This window comes from Sphaerodactylus townsendi, linkage group LG17, assembly GCF_021028975.2.
Source record: "Sphaerodactylus townsendi isolate TG3544 linkage group LG17, MPM_Stown_v2.3, whole genome shotgun sequence".
In the NCBI taxonomy this organism is placed as follows: Eukaryota; Metazoa; Chordata; class Lepidosauria; order Squamata; family Sphaerodactylidae; genus Sphaerodactylus; species Sphaerodactylus townsendi.
This window is the reverse complement of record NC_059441.1, coordinates 28,295,983-28,321,181: the sequence shown is the minus strand read 5'-3', so window position 1 is coordinate 28,321,181 and position 25,199 is coordinate 28,295,983. Positions and strand designations below refer to the sequence as shown.

General features: G+C 47.3%; 1 protein-coding gene across 1 annotated transcript in view; it reads left to right on the top strand.

The window, feature by feature from the left end:
• Window positions 1-2,321: 2,321 nt before the first annotated feature.
• SPG21 (SPG21 abhydrolase domain containing, maspardin) overlaps window positions 2,322-25,199 on the top strand; it is a 32,850-nt gene continuing 9,972 nt past the window's right edge. Inside the window, exons 1-3 of the mRNA XM_048481812.1 lie at window positions 2,322-2,423; window positions 11,497-11,590; window positions 23,556-23,717. Of these exons, the coding sequence (XP_048337769.1) occupies window positions 11,528-11,590; window positions 23,556-23,717 (225 nt within the window). The 5' untranslated portion in view covers window positions 2,322-2,423; window positions 11,497-11,527. The remainder of the gene's footprint in view (window positions 2,424-11,496; window positions 11,591-23,555; window positions 23,718-25,199) is intronic.

Sequence of the window (25,199 nt, the reverse complement as noted above, 5' to 3'; positions counted from 1 at the left end):
ATTTGTAAGAAGTGGATCCACCAAGCTTCCTAACAGATAGGAAGCAGCAGGTGAAGCTAGGAAAAGACACATCAGACACCCGTAAAAGGAGCACAGGGGCCCCCCAAGGCTGTGTACTTTCACCACTTCTCTTCTCTCTGTATACCAATGATTGCATCTCAAACGATCCATCTGTTAAAATACTGAAATTTGCAGATGATACAACAGTGATTGGTCTCATTCGAGACAACGATGAAACACTTGGGCGGACAGTTGGGTAGCTTGTACAACTAGCCTCGTGGTGCCACTGGAACAATCTAGAACTGAACACACTTAAAACCAGTAGAAATGGTGGTAGATTTCAGGAGAAACCCACTCCCATCCTACACCTCCCTCTCACAATACTAGACAACTTACAGTGATATCAACTTAGTAGAGACCTTTAAATTTCTAGGCTCCATCATATCTCAGGACCTAAAATGGTCACCCTAATGTCAAAATATGTCATCAAAAAAAAGCACAACAAAGAATGTCGCTCTCAAGCCAACTCAGGAAGCTCAAGCTGCCCAAGGAGGCTGCTGATACAGTTCTACAGAGGAATCGTGAGTCTGTCATCTGCACCTCTATAACTGTGTGGTTTGGTTCTGCAACCCAACAAGATCGTGACAGACTTCAGAGAATAATCAGAACTGCAGAAAAAACAATTGCTGCTAACCTGCCTTCCATTGAGGACCTGCTTATGCTGCACCGGGTCAAAAAAAAGGGCTGTGAAAATATTTGCTGAACCTCGCATCCTGGGCATGGAGCCTCGTTTCCAGCTCTTACCCTCTAAGCATTAGCTACAGAGCACTGCACACCAAGACAACTAGACATAAGAACAGTTTTTTCCCGAATGCCATCACTCATTCTAAACAAATAATTCCCTCGATAATGTTAAACTATTTATTATATACTTATTATATAATTACTGCACTACTTTTTTCATCATTCCTATTACCCATCTCCTCCCACTTATGACTGTATGACTATAGCCTGTGCTGACATTTTATTTTATTTTATTTTATGATTTTACATTTTATGTTTTCATTACTACTGATTGTTTCCTGATTGCTTACTAGACCTATATGACAATCATTAAGTGCTGTACCTTATGATTCTTGACAAATGTATTTTTCTTTTATGTACACTGAGAGCATATGCACCGGAGACAAATTCCTTGTGTGTCCAATCACACTTGGCCAATAAAGATTCTATTCTATTCTATTCTATTCTATTCTATAATAGGGTGTCTCTCTATAGAGTCTACATACTTTTTTCTGTAGGGTCTATATTATAGTCTCTCTGTCTCCAGAGTTTATATTATGGGGTATTTCTCTGTAGGATCTACATTAATATAGGGTCTCTCTCTCATATGTTATAGTAGTCTCTCTCGGATCTATAGTATATGGTCTCTCTCTCTACAGCACAGGTGTCAAACTTGTGGCCCTCCAGATTTTCATGAACTACAATTCCCATCAGCCCTTGCCAGGATAGCCAATGCTCATGTTGGGAGGGACTGATGGGAATTGTAGTTCATGAACATCTGGAGGGCCACGAGTTTGACACCCCTGCTCTACAGGATCTATATCATAGCCTCTCTGTATATATATTTGAACCGTCAAGTCACGACTGACTTGTGGCAACGCCATAGGGCATAGGTGTCAAACTCGCGGCCCTCCAGATGTTATGGACTACAGTTCCCATCATCACCTGCCAGCATGCAGGGGGTGATGGGAACTGTAGTCCATGACATCTGGAGGGCCGCGAGTTTGACACCTGTGCCATAGGTAGTCGCCATAAGTCAGCCGTGACTTGGTGGTCCAAATAAGAGATGGGGTGTGTGCGCGTGCGCTTGTGTTCAGAGGTGGTTTGCCACTGACTGCCTCCGTGTCAGGACCGGACCCTGGTATGTTATGGGGGGGGGGTCTCCCATCCAAGGATCCCGCTGAGATCTGCCAAGACCAGGGCAGGGGCACACACCCGTTTAGGTCCATATGAACACACGTGCGTGTAGCCACAAAGACAGAGAGAGAGAGATCATTCTCCTGCGCGACAGCCGTCCCTTCCGCTTCCCTTCGGGTGATTCTCGCTCAGCCCCCTCCGCAGCCCTGAGGACTAGAAATTTCCCTTTCCAGCCCGGCCTTCGCGGGGGAAGAGGAGAGCGTCACGTGACCCAGCCGGGGCCACCCGCTTCTTCCGCCTCGGTAGTCATGGCGGCGCTCGGGCCCCGCTGATTGGCGGCCCGGCCTTCCTCCCCCGCCCACGCGAGAGGCCAGCGCGAGGGGGCGTGGCCAGCGTGCTTCCAGACCAGGAAGCGGCAGCAGCGGCGGCGGGTGGGGAGGAGGGAAGCCGTCGAGCCTCCCCCTTTCTCTGGAGGATTCCCCCCCCCCGCCGAGGAAGGACTGGTGAGAAGTGGGCGGGGCTGGGGGGGAACGGGGGCCCCCTCCCCTGAAGGTGTTCCTTTTGGAGGGGGGGGGGTTGATGTCTTTGGAGTCCTAAGAAGTATAAGGGTGGGTGGGAAGGTGGGTTGGTGTCTGTCAAAGGTGGGGATTGTTTCATTCATAATTTAATGCATAGGCCGCCCTTTTTTGAGCCTCTGAGGGTGGGGGCTAGGACCAGGGAAGCCCCCAGGCTAGGGGAGGGGGCAAATTGGACTCCTCAGTGTTCTGCAACAAATATATTTGTTAAAAGGTCTTGTTTGCTCCTCTGGGCTCCCCCTTTCTCCCCATTTATTGGAGGCTGGAGCAAATCCTTGGCTCGTATTTTTTTTGGGGTGGGGGGGTGGGGTGCTGCAATCCTAGAAGGGTGGTGCAAAAGGAAGGGGAAATTTCAGGGGCTCCTTCCATGACTGGAGACCAAGCCCTGTGAGGAAAGGCCAAGAGACTCGGGAAGGTTCAGTCTGGAGAAGAGGAGGTTGAGGGGGCACGTGGTGGCTCTCGTTTAAGTATTTGAAAGGCTGTCGTTTGGAGGAGGATGTGGAGCTGTTCCTGTTAGCAGCAGAGTATAGGATTTGCAATAAGAGGTATTAATTACAGACAGAAAGGCTATGAATGAACATTAGGGGGAAATGTATTCTAAGATCTGTGCAAGAATGGAATCAGCTTCCTAGGGAGGTGTTGAGCTCCCCCTCACTGGCAATCTTTAAGCAGTGGCTAAACAAACACTGGTCTGAGTTGCCTTATGCCAGGGGTCTGCAACCTGTGGCTCTCCAGATGTTCACGGACTACAATTCCCATCAAGCCCTGCCAGCATGGCTCCTTTCCCCTCCCAACAAACCCCCTGTGAGGTGGGTGGGGCTGAGAGAGCTCCGAAGAACTGTGACTAGCCCAAGGTCACCCAGCTGGCGTGTGTGGGAGTGTACAGGCTAATCTGAATTCCCCAGATAAGCCTCCACAGCTCAGGCGGCAGAGTGGGGAATCAAACCCGGTTCCTCCAGATTAGAGTAGACCTGCTCTTAACCACTGCGCCACTTCTGCGAGGTAACTTGGATGTATGGTTATTCCAGACAGTGTTATTCGGGGTGGAAGGTGCCTGATATGTATGCCTTTGTCTATTGTAATAATAATCGTGTGCTGCTTAGTCGCAGCTCCAGGACCATGGGATCATTAGGGCAAGAGCTGAGCGGTGACTTGTCTCCGCATTCCTCTACATAGCAGCCTTGGTCTTCCTTGGTGGTCTCCTCTCCGAGTCCTAACCAGGGCTGACACTGCTTAGCTTGCAAGCTCTGATGAGGTGGGGCTGTCATCTTAAGCGTGTCAGTTGTTTTAAGTCTTCTCCTGCAGAGAAAAAAAAGTTTCCTGTTTTAAAAAAAAGTCTTCTCTGAGGATTGTACCCAGCGTGCGAATCACATGATGCTCTCTCTCGTATAAAACGTTTGGCTGGAATCTTGCCCTTCTTTGCTTCTGAAAACGCAAGGCTGAAAACTTTTGTGCATCTCGCTCTGGCGCTTTCCCTTCCCTTCCACGTTGTTGTCCTGTCTGCTGTGTTTAAGCCCCTTTGAAGAAGAAGAGTTGGACTCCAAGGGGCTTACAAACTCCTTTCCCTTCCCCCCCCCCCCCCCCACAACAAACTGCTGCTCCTTTGGACCTGCTGTTTTTGTTTGTGTTATTATAAATCACCCATGTGTATATTTCTTACGTTGGTGTACAGGTGGCAATGTGACTGTGGACACCGTGTGACAACTAGAGCTGTTACCTGCTTTTAAAAAACCAATGATTATAGGACTCAATTAGTTAATTTTAAGATGTATAAATTATGTACATACCCTGTTTCCCCGAAGATAAGTCCTAGCATGATTTTTGGGGTTTTTTGGAGGATGCTTGAAGTATAAGCCCTACTCCAAAAATAAGCCCTAGTTACAGGTTCCCCGGCGCAGCTGATCTGGTCATGTGGGGGGCATAAGTAGCCGCATCTCAAAAAGGATATTGAGGAGATAGAAAAAGTGCAGAGAAGGGCAACAAGGATCATTGAGGGACTGGAGCACCTTCCCTATGAGGAGAGGCTGCAGCATTTGGGACTCTTTAGTTTGGAGAGGAGGCGGCTGAGGGGGGATATGATTGAAGTCTATAAAATTATGCATGGGGTAGAAAATGTTGACAGAGAGACATTTTTCTCTCTTTCTCACAATACTAGAACCAGGGGGCATTCATTGAAAATGCTGAGGGGAAGAATTAGGACTAATAAAAGGAAACCCTTCTTCACGCAATGTGTGATTGGTGTTTGGAATATGCTGCCACAGGAGGTGGTGATGGCCACTAACCTGGATCGCTTTAAAAGGGGCTTGGACAGATTGATGGAGGAGAAGTCGATCTATGGCTCCCAATCTTGATCCTCTTTGATCTGAGATTGCAAATGCCTTAACAGAACAGGTGATCGGGAGCAACAGCCGCAGAAGGCCATTGCTTTCACATCCTGCCTGTGAGCTCCCAAAGGCACATGGTGGGCCACTGCGAATAGCAGAGCTGGACTAGATGGACTCTGGTCTGATCCAGCTGGCTTGTTCTTATGTTCTTATAAAATCATGGGGAAAAAATTAAGACATCCCCTGAAAATAAGCCCTAGCGCATCTTTTGGAGCAAAAATTTCGGGGAAACACGGTAGATCTTAGGCTGACAGTTTAACCACAACACCATATTGTCTTGTTGGGTGGCTTGTCAAGGAAGCACAGTTTCCACCAGAGACAGCTCACTTCCTCCGTGAGCTTGCATGTTTGCTGCTGTAACTCTACCAACTTGCAACTGAGTTATAGCGATCCCAGCGAGGGGCTTTCAAGGCAAGTGAGAAGCAGAGGTGGCTTGCTGTAGGCTTTTCCTGCAGAGTTGTCCTTGGTGGTCCTCCGTCCAAGAACTGTCTGTGCCAAACTTTTGTGATCTGATGAGAAGAGGGTACAGCATAACATTTCCCACCTCTCTGGATAAATTAGCTTATGAATAACTACATGTTCCAAAAAACAGGAGGTGGTGATGGCCACTAACCTGGATAGCTTTAAAAGCGGCTTGGACAGATTTATGGAGGAGAAGTCGATTTATGGCTACCAATCTTGATCCTCTTTGATCTGAGATTGCAAATGCCTTAGCAGACCAGGTGCTCGGGAGCAACAGCCGCAGAAGGCCATTGCTTTCACATCCTGCATGTGAGCTCCCAAAGGCACCTGGTGGGCCACTGCGAGTAGCAGAGAGCTGGACTAGATGGACTCTGGTCTGATCCAGCTGGCTTGTTCTTATGTTCTTATGTTAACAAGCCTGCTTCAATTTTAGGGAATGTAGACATGCCTCATCATATTAGGATTCCATCTTAGAAGAGACATTCCATCTCGAGTGTGTGGGAGAAGGCGTAATAATCTATTATCAGTCCCCATTTTTTCCAGCTTAGCCGAAAGAGCTGTAGAAACTGAAGAGAGAAGGCATAAGTGCAGCAGTGGCCTAGTGGTTATGAGCAGGTGTACTCTAATCTGGAGTATCCCCGCTCTGCCACCTGAGCTGTGGAGGCTTATCTGGGGAATTCAGATTAGCCTGTGCACTCCCACACACGCCAGCTGGGTGACCTTGGGCTAGTCACAGTTCTTCTGAGCTCTCTCAGCCCCACCTACTTCACAGGGTGGTTGTTGTGAGGGGGGGAAGGGAAAGGAGCTCATAAGCCCCTTTGAGTGTCCTTGCAGGAGAGAAAGGGGGGATATAATCTAACTCGTCGTAGTCTTCTTTGAAGGGGCCATGTGCAGGTTTTTGCTCTATGATGGCGAACGTTTTTGAGACCGAGTGCCCAAATTGCAACCCAAAACCTACTTATTTATCGCAAAGTGCAATTTAACCTGAATAACCCCCTGGAGCAGGGGGCAGCCTGCTGTAGCCTCCAGCAAGTCCCACATGCGCTGCTCTGCGCCTCTCTACCATCTTTGCTGCCTCTGCCCCCCCCCCCCCGGGTTGCAGTTACCTGGAGCACAGGCACCTAGCCCGCCAGCCTCCCTGCTCACCGAGGTGCATGTACATCAAGTCCAGCGGCCCAGGCCAGCCTAGATGTGGGGGGGGGCGGCAATTCCCCCCCACATGACAAACTCTGTGCACTCGTGCCCACAGAGAGGGCTCTGAGTGCCACCCCTGGCACCCGTGCCGTAGGTTCGCCACCGCTGCTCTATGATTATGTTGAAATAATACTGATCAGGCAGCTGATTTTAACCAGTTAACCTTTAGATTGGTGATCTCAGGCTAATCTGATGTATTGCAGCTCAATAGGACTAGATACTGTGTTTCCCCGAATATAAGACAGTGTCTTATATTAATTTTTGCTCCCAAAGATGCGCTATGTCTTATTTTCAGGGAATGTCTTATATTTCTGTATTCTGCTCGTCAGGCATGCTTCCAAACAAAAACTTTGCTACGTCTCACTTTTGGGGGATGCCTTATATTTCGCACTTCAGCAAAACCTCTACTACGTCTTATTTTCCGGGGATGTCTTATATTCGGGGAAACAGGGTAGACAGTAACTCTTGGAATCCAAAGGAGAAGCTGGTGTAGGAGTTAAGTGGGGCAGCAGAGGGAATGAACGAGTCTTTGTCCTACGGATCTCAAGAACCATTCCTAAAGTCTAGACCAGGGGTGGCCAACCTATGGTGCCCCAGATGTTCATGGACTACAATTTCCATCAGTCCCTGATGGGAATTGTAGTCCATGAACAACTGAAGCAGCAGAGGTTGGCCACCCCAGTCTGGGCCTTGTAATTCTGGATCCAGCTGGACTTGCGTGGAGGAAGAGGAAGAGTTAGGATTTACACCCTGCCTTTCTCTCCTGTGGGGAGACTCAAGGCGACTTAAAAAACTCCTTTCCCTTCCTCTCCCCACAACAGACACCTGGCGAGGTAGGTGAGCTGAGAGAGTTCTGAGAGAACGGTCACTAACCCAAAGTTACCCAGAAGGAATGTAGGAGCGGGGAAACAAATTCAGTTCGCCAGATAAGTGTCTGCCGCTCCCGTGGAGGAGTGGGGAATCAAACCCGGTTCTCCAGATCAGAGTCCGCCTGCTGTTAGCTACTACGCCACGCTGGCTCTCACGCTGGCATGTTTGTGCAGCTTATTAAAGCTGTCATAGTTTCCTGAAAAGGGTCATGGAAGAGTGCAGAGATCTATAACACAGAGGGCAGCTGTGGTCTTTTTGTGGTCTTGTGATCCAGAATCACAGGAAAGTTGTAGTTTTGTGCGGAGGTGATGTTTTTGGCTCTTGAAGACGGGACTTGAGGGTAAGTGCATGGCTATTTTTGGTCTTGTAGATAATCTGGCTGCATGTGATGCTGTTCCACTTGAAATAGAATTGTACGGGGGGGGGGTTAACTGTGAAAACAAGAATTAATCAGGAGGGTGCCTTTTATAAAGGGAACAGGGGCATAATTGTAATGTCTGAGGCAAGCTAATTAGGAAAGGAATTGATCATAAAACTGCAAAGATTGTCATGCCCTTGTATAAAGCAGTGGTGCGACCGCACTTGGAGTCCTGTGTTCAGTTCTGGTCGCCACATCTCAAAAAGGATATTGAGGATATAGAAAAAGTGCAGAGAAGGGCAACGAGGATGATTGAGGGACTGGAGCACCTTCCTTATGAGGAGAGGCTGCAGCGTTTGGGACTCTTTAGTTTGGAGAGGAGACGGCTGAGGCGGGATATGATTGAAGTCTATAAAATTATGCATGAGATAGAAAATGTTGATAGAGAGAAATTTTTCTCTCTTTCTCACAATACTAGAACCAGGGGGCATCCATTGAAAATGCTGGGGGGAAGAATTAGGACTAATAAAAGGAAACACTTCTTCACGCAACGTGTGATTGGTGTTTGGAATATGCTGCCACAGGAGGTGGTGATGGCCACTCACCTGGATAGCTTTCAAAGGGGCTTGGACAGATTTATGGAGGAGAAGTCGATCTGTGGCTCCCAATCTTGATCCTTCTTGATCTGAGATTGCAAATGCCTTAGCAGACCAGGTGCTCGGGAGCAGCAGCAGCAGCAGAAGGCCATTGCTTTCTTGTGAGCTCCCAAAGGCACCTGGTGGGCCACTGCGAGTAGCAGAGTGCTGGACTAGATGGACTCTGGTCTGATCCAGCAGGCTTTTTCTTACGTTCTTATGTTCTTAAGCTTTAGGTACTCTTCTGTAGCTTTGCTTATGGGATGTATTCTACAGGTTATTTCATTCTTCTGTGGCTTAATTGCCTCTTTTGCATCAATATGTTCTCAACATGGCCAAGTCTGTGGATGCTTACATCTGGAGACTGGAGCCACGAATAGACAAGCCAGATCTTTCTGTAACCTGAAGGGTGGCCAGGTGTGAACGAGGCTCAGGTGCGAGCCCGCACCCCTCTTTCTTTCACACCAGGTTCACAGAAAAATCTACAAAAAACTTTTAAAATGGGGTAACCAATATAGCAAATAACAGGAGCAGCACATGGTAGGTGTAGGGCAGGGATCTGCAACCTGCAGCTGTCCAGATGTTCATGGACTACAATTCCCATCAGCTCCTGCCAGCACTTGGTCCGTTTGGATTCGAAAGTCCCACGGGATCTTGACCATCTCATTTTCCATTACTTTCTCTGAACAACGTTCCCACCAGTTCTTAGTTGTTCTTAAGTTGTGATTCTTGCATAAATTCCAGTGGATCATCTTGGCCACTGAGTTGTGCCTCTGTTTGTCCTCAGTCTGAGCAATCAGTTTGCAGCAGCTGAGGACATGATCGATAGTTTCGCCAGCTTCTTTGCACAGTCTGCATTTTGCATCATCCGAGGATTTTTCGATTCTGGCCTTGATCAAATTTGTTCTAATGGCTTGCTCTTGAGTGGGTAAAATCAGGGATTCAGTTTCCTTTTTCAGAAGAAGAAGAAGAAGAGTTTGGATTTATATCCCCCCTTTCTCTCCTGCAAGGAGACTCAAAGGGGCTTACAAACTCCTTTCCCTTCCCCCCTCACAACAAACACCCTGTGAGGTAGGTGGGGCTGATAGAGCTCCGAGAAGCCGTGACTAGCCCAAGGTCACCCAGCTGGCGTGTGTGGGAGTGCACAGGCTAATCTGAATTCCCCAGAGAAGCCTCCACAGCTCAGGCGGCAGAGCTGGGAATCAAACCCGGTTCCTCCAGATTAGATACACGAGCTCTTAACTTCCTACGCCACTGCTGCTCCTGTTGGGATCTGCAAAAATACTATGCCAATACAGTACAAACTTCCTAGGCCTCTGGGTGAGGCTCGAATTGCAGTGAAAGGCCAACAACCAGCTAAAGATCTGGCAGCTGTGAAATCTACACTAATAATAATAATAGTGAAGAAAGGGGGGCAGATCAAGGGTAGTCCGATGGGTGGGTGGTATGCAAAGAAAGAAGTGGAGAAAAGGAAGAACATGGGGGATACCAAGAAGAGGGGAAAAGGAAATTGTGTGAGGACACAGATAAAGGAAAGTGAGGTGCTTCCAACAAGTCCTTGCAGATTCACCACTGCTCAGTTGGACCTGACCCGGCTGACTCTGCTCGACTCAGCCAGAGTTTTTCTGGGAAGAGGCTTCCAGGGTGGGGGAAGGTGGGAAAGCTAGAGACACGAGGAAGGGGGGGGGCAGCTAAAGATCGGTTGGCTGGAGGGGGAGAAGGAAGCAGAAAAGGGGGAGAGGCTATGGGAGCTTTCATGGGAGAGAAAAACGAAGCAGCGGGTCAGGGGGAAATGAGATGGCTGGGAATCGAAATAAACGCAATGCACTCTGGACTGCCTGAATATATTGCGTTTAATGCTAGGTGCACCCCTCACCGTAATAAGCTATAGTCCTGCTCAGTGTAATCACCAATTGGTGTAGTCAGTGTAATCACCAATTAGTGATTACACTGAGTAGGACTATAGCTTATTACGGTTAGGGGTGCACCTAGGGTTAAACACAATATATTCAGGCAGTCCAGAGCGCATCGCGTTTATTTCGATTCCCAGGTTATACATTGCACTCAAATCCTTTTTTGTTCTGGAAATGAGATGCATCCCGCAAGTACTTGTGGGTCCCCCCTTTGTGGTTTTCGAACTCAGTCCGTACTTTTGGGAAAGGCAAACTATAAAAGGAGTTTTAAAAAAATAGTAAAATGAAGATGAGGAAGGAGAAAGCATTTTGCTTTTTGTCTCTGGAGATCCTATTTCAGTTTGGTGTCATTGTTATCTTTTGGCCTCCATTTAGCCACCCTGGACTTTCTTGGTGGTCTCCCATCCAAGTACTAACAAGAGTTGGCTCTGCTCAGCTTCAGAGAGTCACCACCAGCTGTTGTATCAATTTGTTGTGTTGTAAATTTTAATTCATTGTTCTATGCTGATTTTATCAAAATTTGTATTATATTATATATTTGATGAGCCCTTCGGGGGAGGGTGGTCTAAACAAATAAAGAAAGAAAGAAAGAAAGAAAGAAAGAAAGAAAGAAAGAAAGAAAGAAAGAAAGAAAGAAAGGGAGGCAGGAAGGCAGGAAGGCTAATAAGACTGGGTCAGTCTGGGTTGTCCATGCGAATACTCCAAAACACAGCAAAAAGTACAAAGATTTTGGGGTTTGTGCCTTTGATTCAAATGGTGAATGAAGTCAGGAAAACCAGTTTTGGAGAGGCTCTTTAGTGTAGGGTTGAGGATCCTGCTTTACAGGAAGCCCAAATAATTATAGGAGCTAAACAAGAGGCAAACTCAAAACAAATCCTTGGTTCGTGAATTATGCCAATCAGTATGGCATGAATAATTCACCGTCAGGTTGAACAGCTGCCTCTTCTTCATTCCTTACTTAAGGGACCAATCTGGGATTTGTAGCCAGAACGAAAGATAAACACTTCCTGTAACACCGACGCATTGCGATTTTTGGTAGCATTTTCCAACTCATTGTTCTCCCAGGGGAATTTTCAGAAATTAATATTGAGCAAATTTCGTCCGAAAGGGTTCCTTGCAGACATAAGAGCATATCTGTTAGAATTGGCTTTCTTTGTCTGAAATGTTCCTCCTTGCGTGTTTCAGGTTTTCCCGGCCTTGGGCTCGTCTCTCCACCATGGGAGAGATTAAAGTCTCTCCGGACTATAACTGGTTTAGAAGTACAGTTCCTCTTAAAAAGGTAGGTCCATTTTAGTTCCCCCTCCCAATACCTATCCAGCCATTGGCTAAGTATGGCAGGGGTCTGCAACCTGCGGCTCTCCAGATGTTCATGGACTACAAATCCCATCAGCCCCTGCCAGCATGGCCAGTGCTGTTCTGGCAGGGGCTGATGGGAATTGTAGTCCATGAACATCTGGAGTGCCACAGGTTGCAGATCCCTGCCTAGACTTTTCAAAAGATTCATACTCTCCTGTGGAATAGTCACAAGAACTGCGGACATTCAGGACTTTGGGTCTTTTGGGACTTTGGGTCCAATTGGCCACGCTGGCAGGGGCTGATGGAATTTGTAGTCCATGAACATCTGGAATGCCGCAGGTTGCAGACCCCTGGTCTACGGCATATTTTGGGGCCTGCTGTAATAATCCTTCAGCTATAAACTGGGAGCACAAAAAGTAAAAACTGGAAAAAAGTATTTCAGATCTCCAGGCGTCTCGGTGTTCTGCACGTTCCTGGTATCTCTGTTAAGACCTGAGCAATGTTTCTGTAGTGTATATTATTATTATTATTTATTTATTTATTTATTTATTTATTTGGCTTATATACTGCTCTCCCTTCAAATGGGTCAGAGCGGTGAACAACCATAAAGATACAATTAAAACAACGTTTAAAATGATTTCTAAAATGGCAGCCGTCTAAATTTCGACAAGGGCTGGGACGAGAACGTGGCTTCCAGAACCACCAGTACTGAACAGCCATCAAAGCCAGAGCCAAACAAAACACCCCAAACAAGAAGCAACACAAGCAAACAAAACGGAAAATTGAAAAAGGAGAGGCCAGCTTAAGGTGGAAATATCGTTGCTGTCCTCAACCATATGGCATCATTCTCCACTTTTGCCATGCGGGACGTTCAGATCATGGTCCATGACAGGGATCTGCAACCTGTGGCTCTCCAGATGTTCATGGACTACAATTCCCATCAGCCCCAATTGGCCAGGCTGGCAAGGGCAGATGGGAATTGTAGTCCATGAACATCTGGAGAGCCACAGGTTGCAGACCCCTGGCCCATGACAATAATGTGTGTAGTAGTAGTAGTAAAGCCTTTATTGGCATTGTAAATTACAGAAAAACATTTATCAATTTAAAAAACTAGAATGCATCAAATATATACACATACAAGTTGTTCCCATGAGTTATGTTTGTGATTCTATCTATTTGTGCTCTATCTATTTGCCTGTTCACTGCCCTGAGCACTCCGGGGGAGGGCGGTTTATAAATATAATAATAATAATAATAATAATAATAATAATAATAATAATAATAATAATAATAATAATAATAATAATAATTCCAGCTCTTATCAATATAAAGCCCAAACGTGATCCCCAAAAGCTACAGTCCTCAAGTTCTCACTTGTTTACAGTTCATATAAAAAGTGACACCTGATAATGAGACTGCAACATCTTTCTATAAGTCCTCCGCACTTGCTTGGGTTTGGTTATCAGGGGTCTTAGGTTGGTTTCTAGAAGAACTGTTTCCCGACATATTGAGAAGCGGACTGATTGTAAAGTGTTATAGATTTCCAAATCTAGCATGGGATAAATAATACTGCTAGTTAGGGAAAAATACACAGTGAGCTGAAACATAAATCTTCAGTTCTCAAGCTCAATTAGTAGACACAGAATACCAGTAGTCATTAAATAATGTGGCCAGCAGTATTGATATATTCATAGTAAATAAAAGGCCCCACGGGGAGCCCAACAAGTACGTTCGACTGAGAGCTCTCGACCATCTCCGCAATGAAATTGGCGATCTCTTCACAAAGACCGGAGTCCGAGTTGTTTAACAATAGAGATAGCCTGGTCAGATCAGGCACAATAATGTATGGCTTTCTGGCACTGTCGTTCTTGGCATCCGAACCTCGGTACGAGGGCTGTGTGTTCTTGTTTCAAGGAGAAGGGTTGTGCTTTGGGAAGATAGAAAATGTTCTCAACAGTGGCTTCGAGGGTGACGTTGCAGACCGAATGGTTGCCTGATTTGTGTTGCTTCCACTTAGGTCGCTTCTGCACGGCCCATTTAGACTAGCGTGGGGCCACTAAAAACGCCAGACTCCTGGTAATTCCCATCTAAATGGAACACCCGCCTTTTTCAGTAGTTCAGTCAAGTGCCTGTACTCTCTTCTCTTTCTCAGGAGTCTCGGTGGGACCTCTTTTAGGATTATGATCTTTGTCCCCTCTATGATCAAGTTGTTTGCACAGTTCTATCCTATCCCTGATGGAGTTGGACTTGAACTGAACAATGCAGTCTCTTGGTAACTTCTTTTGTTTGGCATAAGTTGAATTTATTCGAAAGGCGTAGGAGGTTTGATTCCCAGCTCTTCCGCCTGAGCTGTGGAGGCTTATCTGGGGAATTCAGATTAGCCTGTACACTCCCACACACGCCAGCTGGGTGACCTTTGGCTAGTCACAGTTCCTTGGAGCTCTCTCAGCCCCACCTACCTCACCGGGTGTTTGTTGTGAGGGGGGAAGGGCAAGGAGATTGTAAGCCCCTTTGAGTCTCCTGCAGGAGAGAAAGGGGGGATATAAATCCAAACTCTTCTTCTTCTTCCTCTTCTATTTCCCTTTCCATTATCTCAGGTTTTTCATCCACTAACTGGGCCAATTTTCTTCCACTTCTAGGGTTGATCTAAGAGTTGATCTGGGGTTGCCTGTATTCCAACGTAGCAATATGGTCTTGGAGTCTTTCATTCTCCTCTTCCAAATGCAGAACTTTTGGTCCAGCCCGTCTAATCTGTTCTTAATTCCTTTTACATCCTCTGTAAGATTCTTGGTGGTGGTATCAATTACATTTACTTTCTTGTTTACTCCTGTGAGGGTTGCTTTTTTTGCTTCTAACAAGTCATGCAGTTTATTAAGCATCTTCATTCAATCTTCCCCCTCTTAATTCCTCTGCTCTAAAAGGAACAGACCCTAGCATTTTGGGTTACAATTGCTTGCTTCTGCGCAGTGACCCTGGATTTCCTTGGTGGTCTCGCACCCAAGAATTAACCAGGGTTGAGCATGTTTAGTTCCAGAGATCAGGACATGGACCATCCAGCCCAAACCTCAATTTTGACATTGCTGTAAATATCCCCACTGTCTCTCTGCTCCCATCAAAGTTCTGTAGGCCTCAGATTTGTGGGATAAACTCAGAGACGGCTGGTTGTTTGGTACCGGATAGATTAGTCGTGCCGTGCCTTCTACCCCCGTCTTTTCTGTTGAGTCTTATTCGTCAGCTCCAGGAATGCTGCAATAAGGTGCTTAAGAGGATTGGTCATGTGGGTGCTGAACTGGACTTTGAGATCTGGGTTGAATATATTGTCTTCTGTGTACATGGGGAGCTAAAAGGGAGAAATGTCTGTGGTCTGCAGGGAGCGTAGGACTATTTATAGCCCAGATACAGCTCCTCTAAGCTTCATCTGGCTTTTTCTCACCACTTTAACTAGGGGCAAACTTCCTTGTGATCCTCCCAGCTGGATCCTTCCATGAATACAGAGTGTCTTCTTTGAGCTTAAAGCTCTTTTCCACACACGATCTCCGTTTAAGATATGTCTGTCATGCTTTATAATTGTTCACGTTCTTGCAAGGAATTGTTAGGATCCCGCGGTGCTGCATTCTGCAAGCATCTGCTTTTTTTCTGGAGTCAAATTCCAGTCCAGCTAATGAGGGTTGTGGGTTTTTTTGTGTGGAAATGTTAACCTTTTCAAAATTCTATGATAAAATTAGGTGGTTTTTTTCTTGTTGAGAGCGGCAGGCCTTAAAAGAGGAGTGCTGGTTGTGTTTCCTTCTGGTGACCTCTTGACATTTCCAAAAGGGTCAGGTTTTCACAATATATTGTGGGCTGCCATATCTACTGAGCTTTGTTTGTAGATCATGAGACACACAAGTTTGTGTGAGTTGTGCCACTCCCCACTAAGCGCAGTGAGACTCACAGCTACAGGATAATCTTGAAAGCTGCTGTGAAGGCAAGTTAAAGATAGTCCCTTGTCCAAGCACGGGTCGTTACTGACACACGGGGGTAACGTCATAAGAACATAAGCAGTAGCCTGCTAGATCAGACCAGAGTCCATCTAGTCCAGCTCTCTGCTACTCGCAGTGGCCCACCAGGTGCCTTTGGGAGCTCACCTGCAGGATGTGAAAGCAAGGGCCTTCTGCTGCTGCTGCTCCTGAGCACCTGGAGTTCCCCATACGTGCACACAAAACACCTGAGGCCTGCAAACCCAGCACCAAGGCTGTTTTGGCCCTGAGCAAAAAGTGGAAACTGGAGGAGAGCATTTACTCAAAACTGGGAAATAAGTGCGAAATATAAGGCATCCCCCGAAAGTAAGACATAGCAAAGTTTTTGTTTGGAAGCATGTCTGACGAACAGAACACATAAAAATAAGACATCCCCTGAAAATAAGACATAGCTCATCTTTGGGAGCAAAAATTAATATAAGTCTTATATTCGGGGAAACACGGTGGCAGTGTGAGCATTACAGCATTGTGATATCTCCCTCTGCCATCTGTGAGGAAGGTTTGGGCTGTTCAAGCGCTACTGTGAGCATGTGGTCTCCGCATGAAAAGGATGCTTTCTTTTTTTGCATGCCAATATAGTGGTATGCAGCGCAAGTGTTTCCTGGTAATCGTATCCTTCTTCAGGCTACTGTTTAGTGCTTTTCTTGTAGATGGGCTCAACGAAAGGTTCTTGATTCTGTTAATGTGGCAAGAAACACTAAGACCGTTGTGCGATTCTGGTGGTGTTTGATTTTATGGGTGGGGGGCTTTTTGTTTTTTAAAAAACATACACGAACACAGAGTTCTAGCAGCATGCGGTTTTTTTCTCACATGCTTCCTCCATTCCGTCTCTTTTGTAAACTGCATCTGTCCGGCCAGCCTCTGTGAGGATTTGGGAGTCCTTTCCTTTCAGCATTGCGGGCGCGGAGCCAAATTAAACGCGAATCTTTGCAGCTGTTTCTAGCTATATTGACACGGGGCAAACAAAATGGAGTGTTGTCGAGATTGCGAAGAAAAGCTTGGTCGCAAACGCTTTTATTCAATGTGTGCAGTGTCAAAAGGGGACTATGGCTTCACTTTGTATTTGTTATTCAAGTTTCAGGAGGTGTTACACAACTGAAAACAAGTACATTGCCCTGTTCCTTTGCTGGATCGTTCTCCAAAATGGGATTTATTCTGCTTCGCAGGTCCTGAAAAAGTGCGGACAGACCGCACTTCAGTGTAGTTGATGAGAACAAAGACCTCAATGTTATCTTTGCAGCCCTTGTCGAATTGAGCTTTGGAATGAATTTTTTTTTTAAAAAAACAAAGAATTATAGCAAAATGCTTCAAAATGTTTGATGCTCCTTGTGACAACTCAGGGCGCGGCCCACGTCTGAGGCGATCGTTTGTCCCAAACTTCCAAGCCACCCTTATGTCACCAATGTTAACAAAAGCACAAACAGGGGCAAAGGAGAAGGAGAGAAAAAGGAATTCCCCATTCCCTGTCACCTATTTCAAAGTGCCAAGCCCCAGGGAGATATTCCCTCAAGAAACTGTTTCCTCTCTAGCTGGAGGGATCTCCCCTAATAAAACAAAAATATTAAAGTTCGCTGCCACCAAAAATAGAATTTGTTCTGTAGCCCCTAAACCAGTGATGGCGAACCTATGGCATGGGTGCCAGAGGTGGCACTCAGAGCCCTCTCTGTGGGCACGCACAGAGTTCACCATGTGGGGGGGAAATCGCCTCCCCCCCACACATCTAGGTTGGCCTGGGCCGCTGGGCTTGATTATTAGCATTAAACCTAAGACCTAGTTTTGGGGAAGCAGTGTAGGTAACCCTGTTAAGCTGTTAAACCCCACTGATTTTCATGCAAAGAACTGAAGTACGATCCTTTACCTGGGAGTAAGCTCGGTTGCTGGCAATGGGGCTTGCTTCTGAGTAAACCCTCCTAGGGTCGTGATTCACCCGTTGGAAGAGTTGCACGGTTGCTTCAAAGCAAAGCCACCGACTACCACCAAGCTTACTCCCGAGTAACGCACGCCTCAGAGCCAACTATTTTTTCTAAACTAAAACCTCAGTATTCAGGTTAAATTGCCGTGTTGGCACTTTGCGATAAATAAGTGGGTTTTGGGTTGCAGTTTGGGCACTCGGTCTCGAAAAGGTTCGCCATCACTGCCCTAAACTGATAAATGGACACCACTCTTTCTAGGAACACCCACAGACAAAATAGACTGGAACAGTTGTTAACTTAAACAAAACTTGAAAAGTTTATTACTGGCTTAAATGTAGGATTCTCAGGTAACCTGAGAGGATTTTAAAGCTTGTTGATTTCAAAAGCTTATTGGTTTCAAGAGCTTAATGGTTTCAGGGATGTTGTTGGCACTTCAGTTTCAAACATTCACAGACACACGCAGGTGTCACTTAAGAAAAGATTTTACTTCAGAAAAGGACATGAGAGTATCACACTCCCTCTTCTGTCAGACACTAGTCTTTCTGTACCTAACCACACTAAACCAACACATCCCAGTCTACGCCCTGTGGGATTCTGGCACACAAGCCTCCCTCTCCCACCATCCGAACTGGCCACACTGCCACTGGACTGGGCCTCCTAAGACTGGGGTTGTACTGGTTAGGACAGACTCTAGTCTGGACAGAGGTTTTCCGTCAAACACCGGAGTGGCGGGTCACCCTCCACCAAACTCAGGGCTTCCTGATGTCTCTGATAAGCTTCCTCAGCTTACAGAGTACACTGTCTGACTCCTGCCAGACCCACAGCAGTGACAGATCTCTGCTTGATCTGCTCACTCTGCCAAAACGCACCAAAAGGCTCAAAGAACCAAAAGAAAAAGCCCCTCAGCACTCTGGCTGACTCCTTTTATATTCTTGCCATTTCCCTCTAGCCAATCAGGGCTGGCCAGGGCTTAACCCCTTTAGGGCAGGCTCTCACCCTGGAAACTGAATGCCTTATAAGGGCATTCGTCACATTCCTCTTGTAATCAAAGCAGTCCAGCGTGGTTTTAAGTGGTTAAAAATGCCACATATATGAGCTCCCATTAATAGGTTGTTTTCTTATCCAAATTACTCCCCTTGGCCCTCTTCTAGATTTGTCTTAGAAGTATCTAAGCAGTGGCGTAGGAGGTTAAGAGCTTGTGTATCTAATCTGGAGGAACCGGGTTTGATTCCCCGCTCTGCCGCCTGAGCTCTGGAGGCTTATCTGGGGAATTCAGATTAGCCTGTACACTCCCACACACGCCAGCTGGGTGACCTTGGGCTAGTCACAGCTTCTCGGAGCTCTCTCAGCCCCACCTACCTCACAGGGTTTTTGTTGTGAGGGGAGAAGGGCAAGGAGATTGTCAACCCCTTTGAGTCTCTTACAGGAGAGAAAGGGGGGATATAAATCCAAACTCCTCCTCCTCCTCCTCCTCCTCCTCCTCCTCCTCCTCTTCTTCTTCTTCTTCTTCTTCTTCTTCTTCTTCTTCTTCTTCTTCTTCTTCTTCTTCTTCTTCTTCTTCTTCTTCTTCTTCTTCTTCTTCTTCTTCTTCTTCATCTTATCGTTTTCCTTGTTCATTCTGCAGTAGCTATCAAGGAAGCCAGCTGGACGGATGTCTCTCTCCAAATCTCTTAGGGCAGAGACGTTCCTGTTCCATCCCAAAATGTAGTTGTGATCTCATGATTGAGGCAATTTGGGGGCAGGGAAAGTCTGAGAGATGGCCTCAAAAATGTCTGCAATTTCCTTCTGTCAGTGGTCTAAGAATTGGATGGGCACCAAAGTAGAAAGTCTTGATGCTCACATGATTGGCCTCCTTGCCTGCTTTCATACCCCGGGCACATATGACCGTTGCGTGGAGCACATTTAATTCTTATGACCACTTAAAAACAAGAAATGAATTTTGATCAGCCGGATATGACTGGTTGCAGCTCTGGTGGAGCGGAGGGGGAAATTATGTTCTCAAGGAGCAGCACAAAGGAGCAGCAGTGGCGTAGTGGTTAAGAGCAGGTGTACTCTAATCTGGAGGAACCGGGTTTGATTCCACTGTCGAACAGCCCTGACAGTCAGGAAGTTCTTCCTCATGTTTAGGTGAAATCTCTTTTCCTTCACCTTGAATCCATTACTCCGTGTCCCAGTCTCTAAGGCAGCAGAAAACAAGCTTTCTCCCTCACCAACATGACATCCCTTCAAATATCTTAACAGTGGCGTAGGAGGTTAAGAGCTCGTGTATCTAATCTGGAGGAACCGGGTTGGATTCCCAGCTCTGCCGCCTGAGCTGTGGAGGCTGATCTGGGGAATTCAGATTACGCTGTACACTCCCACACACGCCAGCTGGGTGACCTTGGGCTAGTCACAGCTTCTGGGAGCTCTCTCAGCCCCACCTACCTCACAGGGTGTTTGTTGTGAGGGGGGAAGGGCAAGAAGATTGTCAGCCCCTTTGAGTCTCCTGCAAGGGGGGATATAAATCCAAACTCCTCCTCCCCTCCTCCTCCTCCTGTCCCCCGTTAACCTTCACTTCTCCAGACTAAACATCCCCATCTCCCTAAGCCTCTCTTCGTAGGGCATGGACTCCAGACCTTTTACCATTTTTGTTGCCCTCCTCTTGGCAAAGGCAGCGGTTGTTGTGAGTGTGATCAGAACTGGCTTTTGCAAAGCCTGGTACGCGCTGTCGTTATCTGTAAAGGCTTCTGATCAGGAATCCAGAGTCTTGCAGTGACGTCAGTCATAGAACCTGACAACGGGGAGGAACTCTAATTCAGGCCTATATTCTTTTCCAGAGAGCTTCCTGAGCGACAGATATTCACGCAGCGTTCTTGTAAGAAGGGAATGCAAGGCAGCCAGGGCCTCAAGGCAAATGCCATATGCACATGCTGTGAAGTTGTATCGCTGAAACGGGTTGTAAAATTAAGACTACGTGCCTCAGAAGTAGCCGCCGCCCTGCAAGATTCAAGACGAACAAAAAGAAATACTTCTTACGCCAGAGCAGGGGTCATCAAACTATGGCCCTCCAGATGTTCATGGACTACAATTCCCATCAGCCCCTGTCAGCATGACCAAGTGGCAGGGCATCAGCCAGCATGACCAACTGGCAGGGCAATCAGGGAATTGTAGTCCATGAACATCTGGAGGGCCATAGTTTGAAGACTCCTGCGCCAGAGGATGGTGGTGGCCACAGGAGTAGATGTGGTGGCCACAGGTGTAGATGGCTTTGAAAAGGGGTTAGGCAGATTCATAGAGGATCGATCTAGCGGTGGCTACGAGCCATGGTGACTAAAGGGAGCCTCCATGTTCAGAAACAGTCAACCTTCTGGGAGACAACAGCAGGGGAAGTCCTTGGCTCTGTGTTAGACCTCTTAAGGATTGGTTGGCCACAGTGGCATATTTGCCTAGGGACAGGGGGTACCCTCTGTCCCCGGGCGCCATTGATCTGGTCATGTGGGGCGCCACTGATTTGATCTTTGAACGGGAGCAGCAGTGGCGTAAGAGGTTAAGAGCTCGTGTATCTAATCTGGAGGATCTGGGTTTGATTCCCAGCTCTGCCGCCTGAGCTGTGGAGGCTTATCTGGGGAATTCAGATTAGCCTGTACACTCCCACACACGCCAGCTGGGTGACCTTGGGCTAGTCACAGCTTCTCGGAGCTCTTTCAGCCCCACCTACCTCACAGGGTGTTTGTTGTTGAAGGGCAAGGAGATTGTCAGCCCCTTTGAGTCTCCTGCAGGAGAGAAAGGGGGGATATAAATCCAAACTCTCTTCTTCTTGTGGGGGCCTCCCCATGTCACCAGGAAGACGGCAAGGCAGTAGGAAGTCCTGCTGCCTTGTCTTCTGGCACCCTTGGCCCCGCCCATGTCATCATTGACATGGGCGGGGCCAAGGAAGCCAGAGGACTCCCCCCGCCTCGCCCCCCTGGCTGCCAGCTCCCCCCAATCCCCGGCCCCCTCCCGACTGCTGGCTCCGAGCCGGCAGCTGGCAGTCCCTTCTGCCCTAGCATGGAGCCTTCCAGTTGCTTCTGACCTCCCCAGAGGGGAGGGTAGAAGGGACTGCCTGCTTGAAACGGGCAGCCAGGAGGGGCCGGGGCTCGGGGGTGGCCCCTGCTGTGGGCCCTGCCCCAGGCATAGTGGGGGGAGGCGCCCGGAGAATGGATGTCTCCATGTGCCATTTCCCCCCGGTACGCCTCTGGCTGGCCACTGTGTGAGACAGGATGTTGGACTAGATCATAGGTGTCAAATTCACGGCCCTCCAGATGTTATGGACTACAGTTCCCATCATCCCCTGCCAGCATCATGATGGCAGGGGATGATGGGAATTGTAATCCATAATATCTGGAGGGCCGCGAATTTGACACCTGTGGACTAGATGGCCCCTCTTTATTGTAAGCTGAATTATGGAAAAAGGAAAATTGTTTAATATCTAATACTTATATTTTATTACTAAAATTAGAGATGAAGGCTGAATTTATTAAAAACAACATGATCAAATAAGCCCAGAATCTGGGGCATAGCGTTATGTTAGAAGATTAGAAAAGAACATGGACTAAGAGGATAAAGTTTACATTGGCAACAAATCTACAAGATATTTTTTTAATAAAATATTTGATGGAACTTCTATTACTTTTACTACATTGAACAAATCAGCAAAAATGTGTACAGGAATCTCTCCTAAATGCTGGAAATGGTCCCAGGCGATTGGTTCATTCTATTGTGTATGTTGGTCATGTGAAATAATACATAAATTTTGGATCGGGATTGGAGAAGGAATGAAGTAGATTCTTAAACACGGCAAAGTCTTAAAACCAGAATTATTTCTGCTGAACATGATAGAGAATAAGTATACAAAATATGAAGTACTTATGATGTAGATGAGTACAGTGACAAGACTGGTGATTTGCTCAGGAATGGAAAGGATCAAAGTTACCAACGAAAGAAAAATGGACTGAGAAATTGTTAGATTTAGCAGAAACGGACAAATCAACCAACAGAATAAGAGGACAAGACCCGGATGGTTATCTTACTGGTAATACCTGGAGACCATTTATCGCCTACCTGATTAAATGTAAAAAAGGTTTGTTAACTTCAGGCTTTGTACATTAGAAGGAATGAGTTGATTCAATTGTAGCAGAAGTTAGACATTATCATAAAGCGTATCAGTACGATGACAGTAAGGCAGACCTGGGCATTATATGGCCCGCGGGCCACAACCGGCCCGCCGGATGACCCTGACTGGCCCCCCTGCCGTGCTGGGGAGCGAGGCGCCTTTGAAAGCCCGGCAGAAGCCGGTTGCCTTGGCTGCCAGCTTCTGCGGGGTTTTCAAAAGCGCCTCATTTCTGCCTTCATAAGTGCAAAGCGCCTTTGAAAGTCTCCGCCAGAAGCCAGTTGCCCTACGCTGCGCAACTTCTGAGGGGTTTTCAAAAGCTCACGCTTCAGCCTTGTTAGTGTACCAAAGCCTTTGAAAACCCATATGAAGCCGGTTGCCTTGGCTGCCGGCTTCTGCAGGGCTTTCAAAAGCGCCTCACCCCCCTGCCTTTTGGCCCGGCCCTCCACAATATTTTCTGTTTCTTATGCGGCCCCATGGAAAAAATAATTGCCCACCCCTGCAGTAAGGGGTGCTACAGAAAAAAGAGATTAATCCTGCCTTTGTGAAGAAGCGGGAAATCTTTGAATTTAAAGCCGAACATTTGTTACGAGGGAAAACTTAGAAAGTTTTGACTTTGTATTTCTTTTTGAATGGTACATTAAAGTTGAAATTTCAAAAAGGATATGAAGGTCACTGAACGCAGTGGCCAAGCTGCAATGGGATGGGGGGGGGGGTGGGGGTGGGTGGGCGCGGCATCCCAAGCGAGGGCCGTTAGCATCACATGGAGGTGGAAAATCGCCCCCAGGCCCGCTTCCCCAGTGGGGGGGGGCATGCATGGGCAGGTCATGCCCGGTGCGTAGTTCCCTCTCCCTCCATCCCTGATTGAACCTCTTCTTATTTATTTTCCAGATTATAGTAGATGACGATGACAGTAAAGTTTGGGCCCTCTACGATGCGGGGCCTCGGAATATCAGGTGCCCCCTTATATTCCTCCCCCCGGTCAGCGGCACGGCAGACGTTTTCTTTCAGCAGATCTTAGCCCTGTCTGGATGGGGTTACAGAGTCATTGCCGTGAGTATTTTCTTGAAATCTGTCTGGATAGCAAGGACCTGCAACCAGCTCAGTTGAACGTTCTCAAAGCCATATATACAATTCTTTTCATTTTAAAATTCTGTGTTGTTGTTGTTAATTCAATTTCGGTATACCGCCCTATCCCCAAAGGGCTCTGGGCGGTGTTACTGGATTTTGAGCAATTCTGTATTTTTTTTATTCTCTTGGAATATTGGGCTTAGAACAGGGCTGGCAGCCGTGACATGCATGCCGAACAGCGGGGCACTAGGGCAGTGATGGCGAACCTTTTCGAGACCGAGTGCCCAAATTGCCACCCCAAACTTGCTTATTTATCGCAAAGTGCCAACACGGCAATTTAACCTGAATACTGAGGTTTTAGTTTAGAAAAACGGTTGGCTCCGAGGCATGCGTTACTCGGGAGTAAGCTTGGTGGTAGAAGGTGGCTTTGCTTTGAAGCAACCGTGCAACTCTTCCAACAGGTGAATCACGACCCTAGGAGGGTTTACTCAGAAGCAAGCCCCATTGCCACCAACCGAGCTTACTCCCAGGTAAAGGATAGCGCTTTAGTTCTTCGCATGAAAATCAGTGGGGCTTTAACAGCACTTCCTAACAGGGTTACTCTACACTGCACTCCCCAAAAAACTAGGTCTTAGGTTTAATGCTACTAAAAAATCAGAAGCCTCCAGCTGGCTCCAAGGGGCCAGCCTAGATGTGTGTGTGTGTGTGGGGGGGGGGGGGGGGACTCTGTTTGCATGTGCCCACAGAGAGGGCTCTGAGTGCCACCGCTGGCACCCGTGCCATAGGTTCGCCATCACTGCACTAGGGGCTCTTTTGCACATCTGTTCAACTGGACAATTTATGGCATAGGCAGGCCCAGTGGCACGGGCAAAGTTGGCATGCTGATGCCCAGCATTGCTTCCTGCAGCTGTGCCAGCTGCCAGCCTCATCTGTCTTATCTCTGCCCCTTTTTGCTGGCTTACCCACAACTTTGCAAGTGAACATTAGGCGTTTTTGGGCACCCTTCAGCTTACCCTCTCAGGAGCAGCAGTGGCGTAGGAGGTTAAGAGCTCGTGTATCTAATCTGCAGGAACCGGGTTTGATTCCCCCCTCTGCCACCTGAGCTTGTGGAGGCTTCTCTGGGGAATTCAGATCAGCCTGTGCACTCCCACACCCGCCAGCTGGGTGACCTTGGGCTAGTCACAGTTCTTCTGAGCTCTCTCAGCCCCACCCACCTCACAGGAGATTGTCAGCCCCTTTGAGTCTCCTGCAGGAGAGAAAGGGCGGGGGATATAAATCCAAACTCTTCTTCTTTAGAACATCCTTGTGCTGCATGTTTTAAAAAGCAGGCCGAGTTTTAAGTACACTTTGGCATTTGATCTTAATATTTTGTCAGGTGGCAAATGTTTTGATGTTGATGCTCATTCACAGTTGGCAGGAAAGCTGATGGAGAACTCTGTGTAGAAATTCTGCAGTTAACCAAGG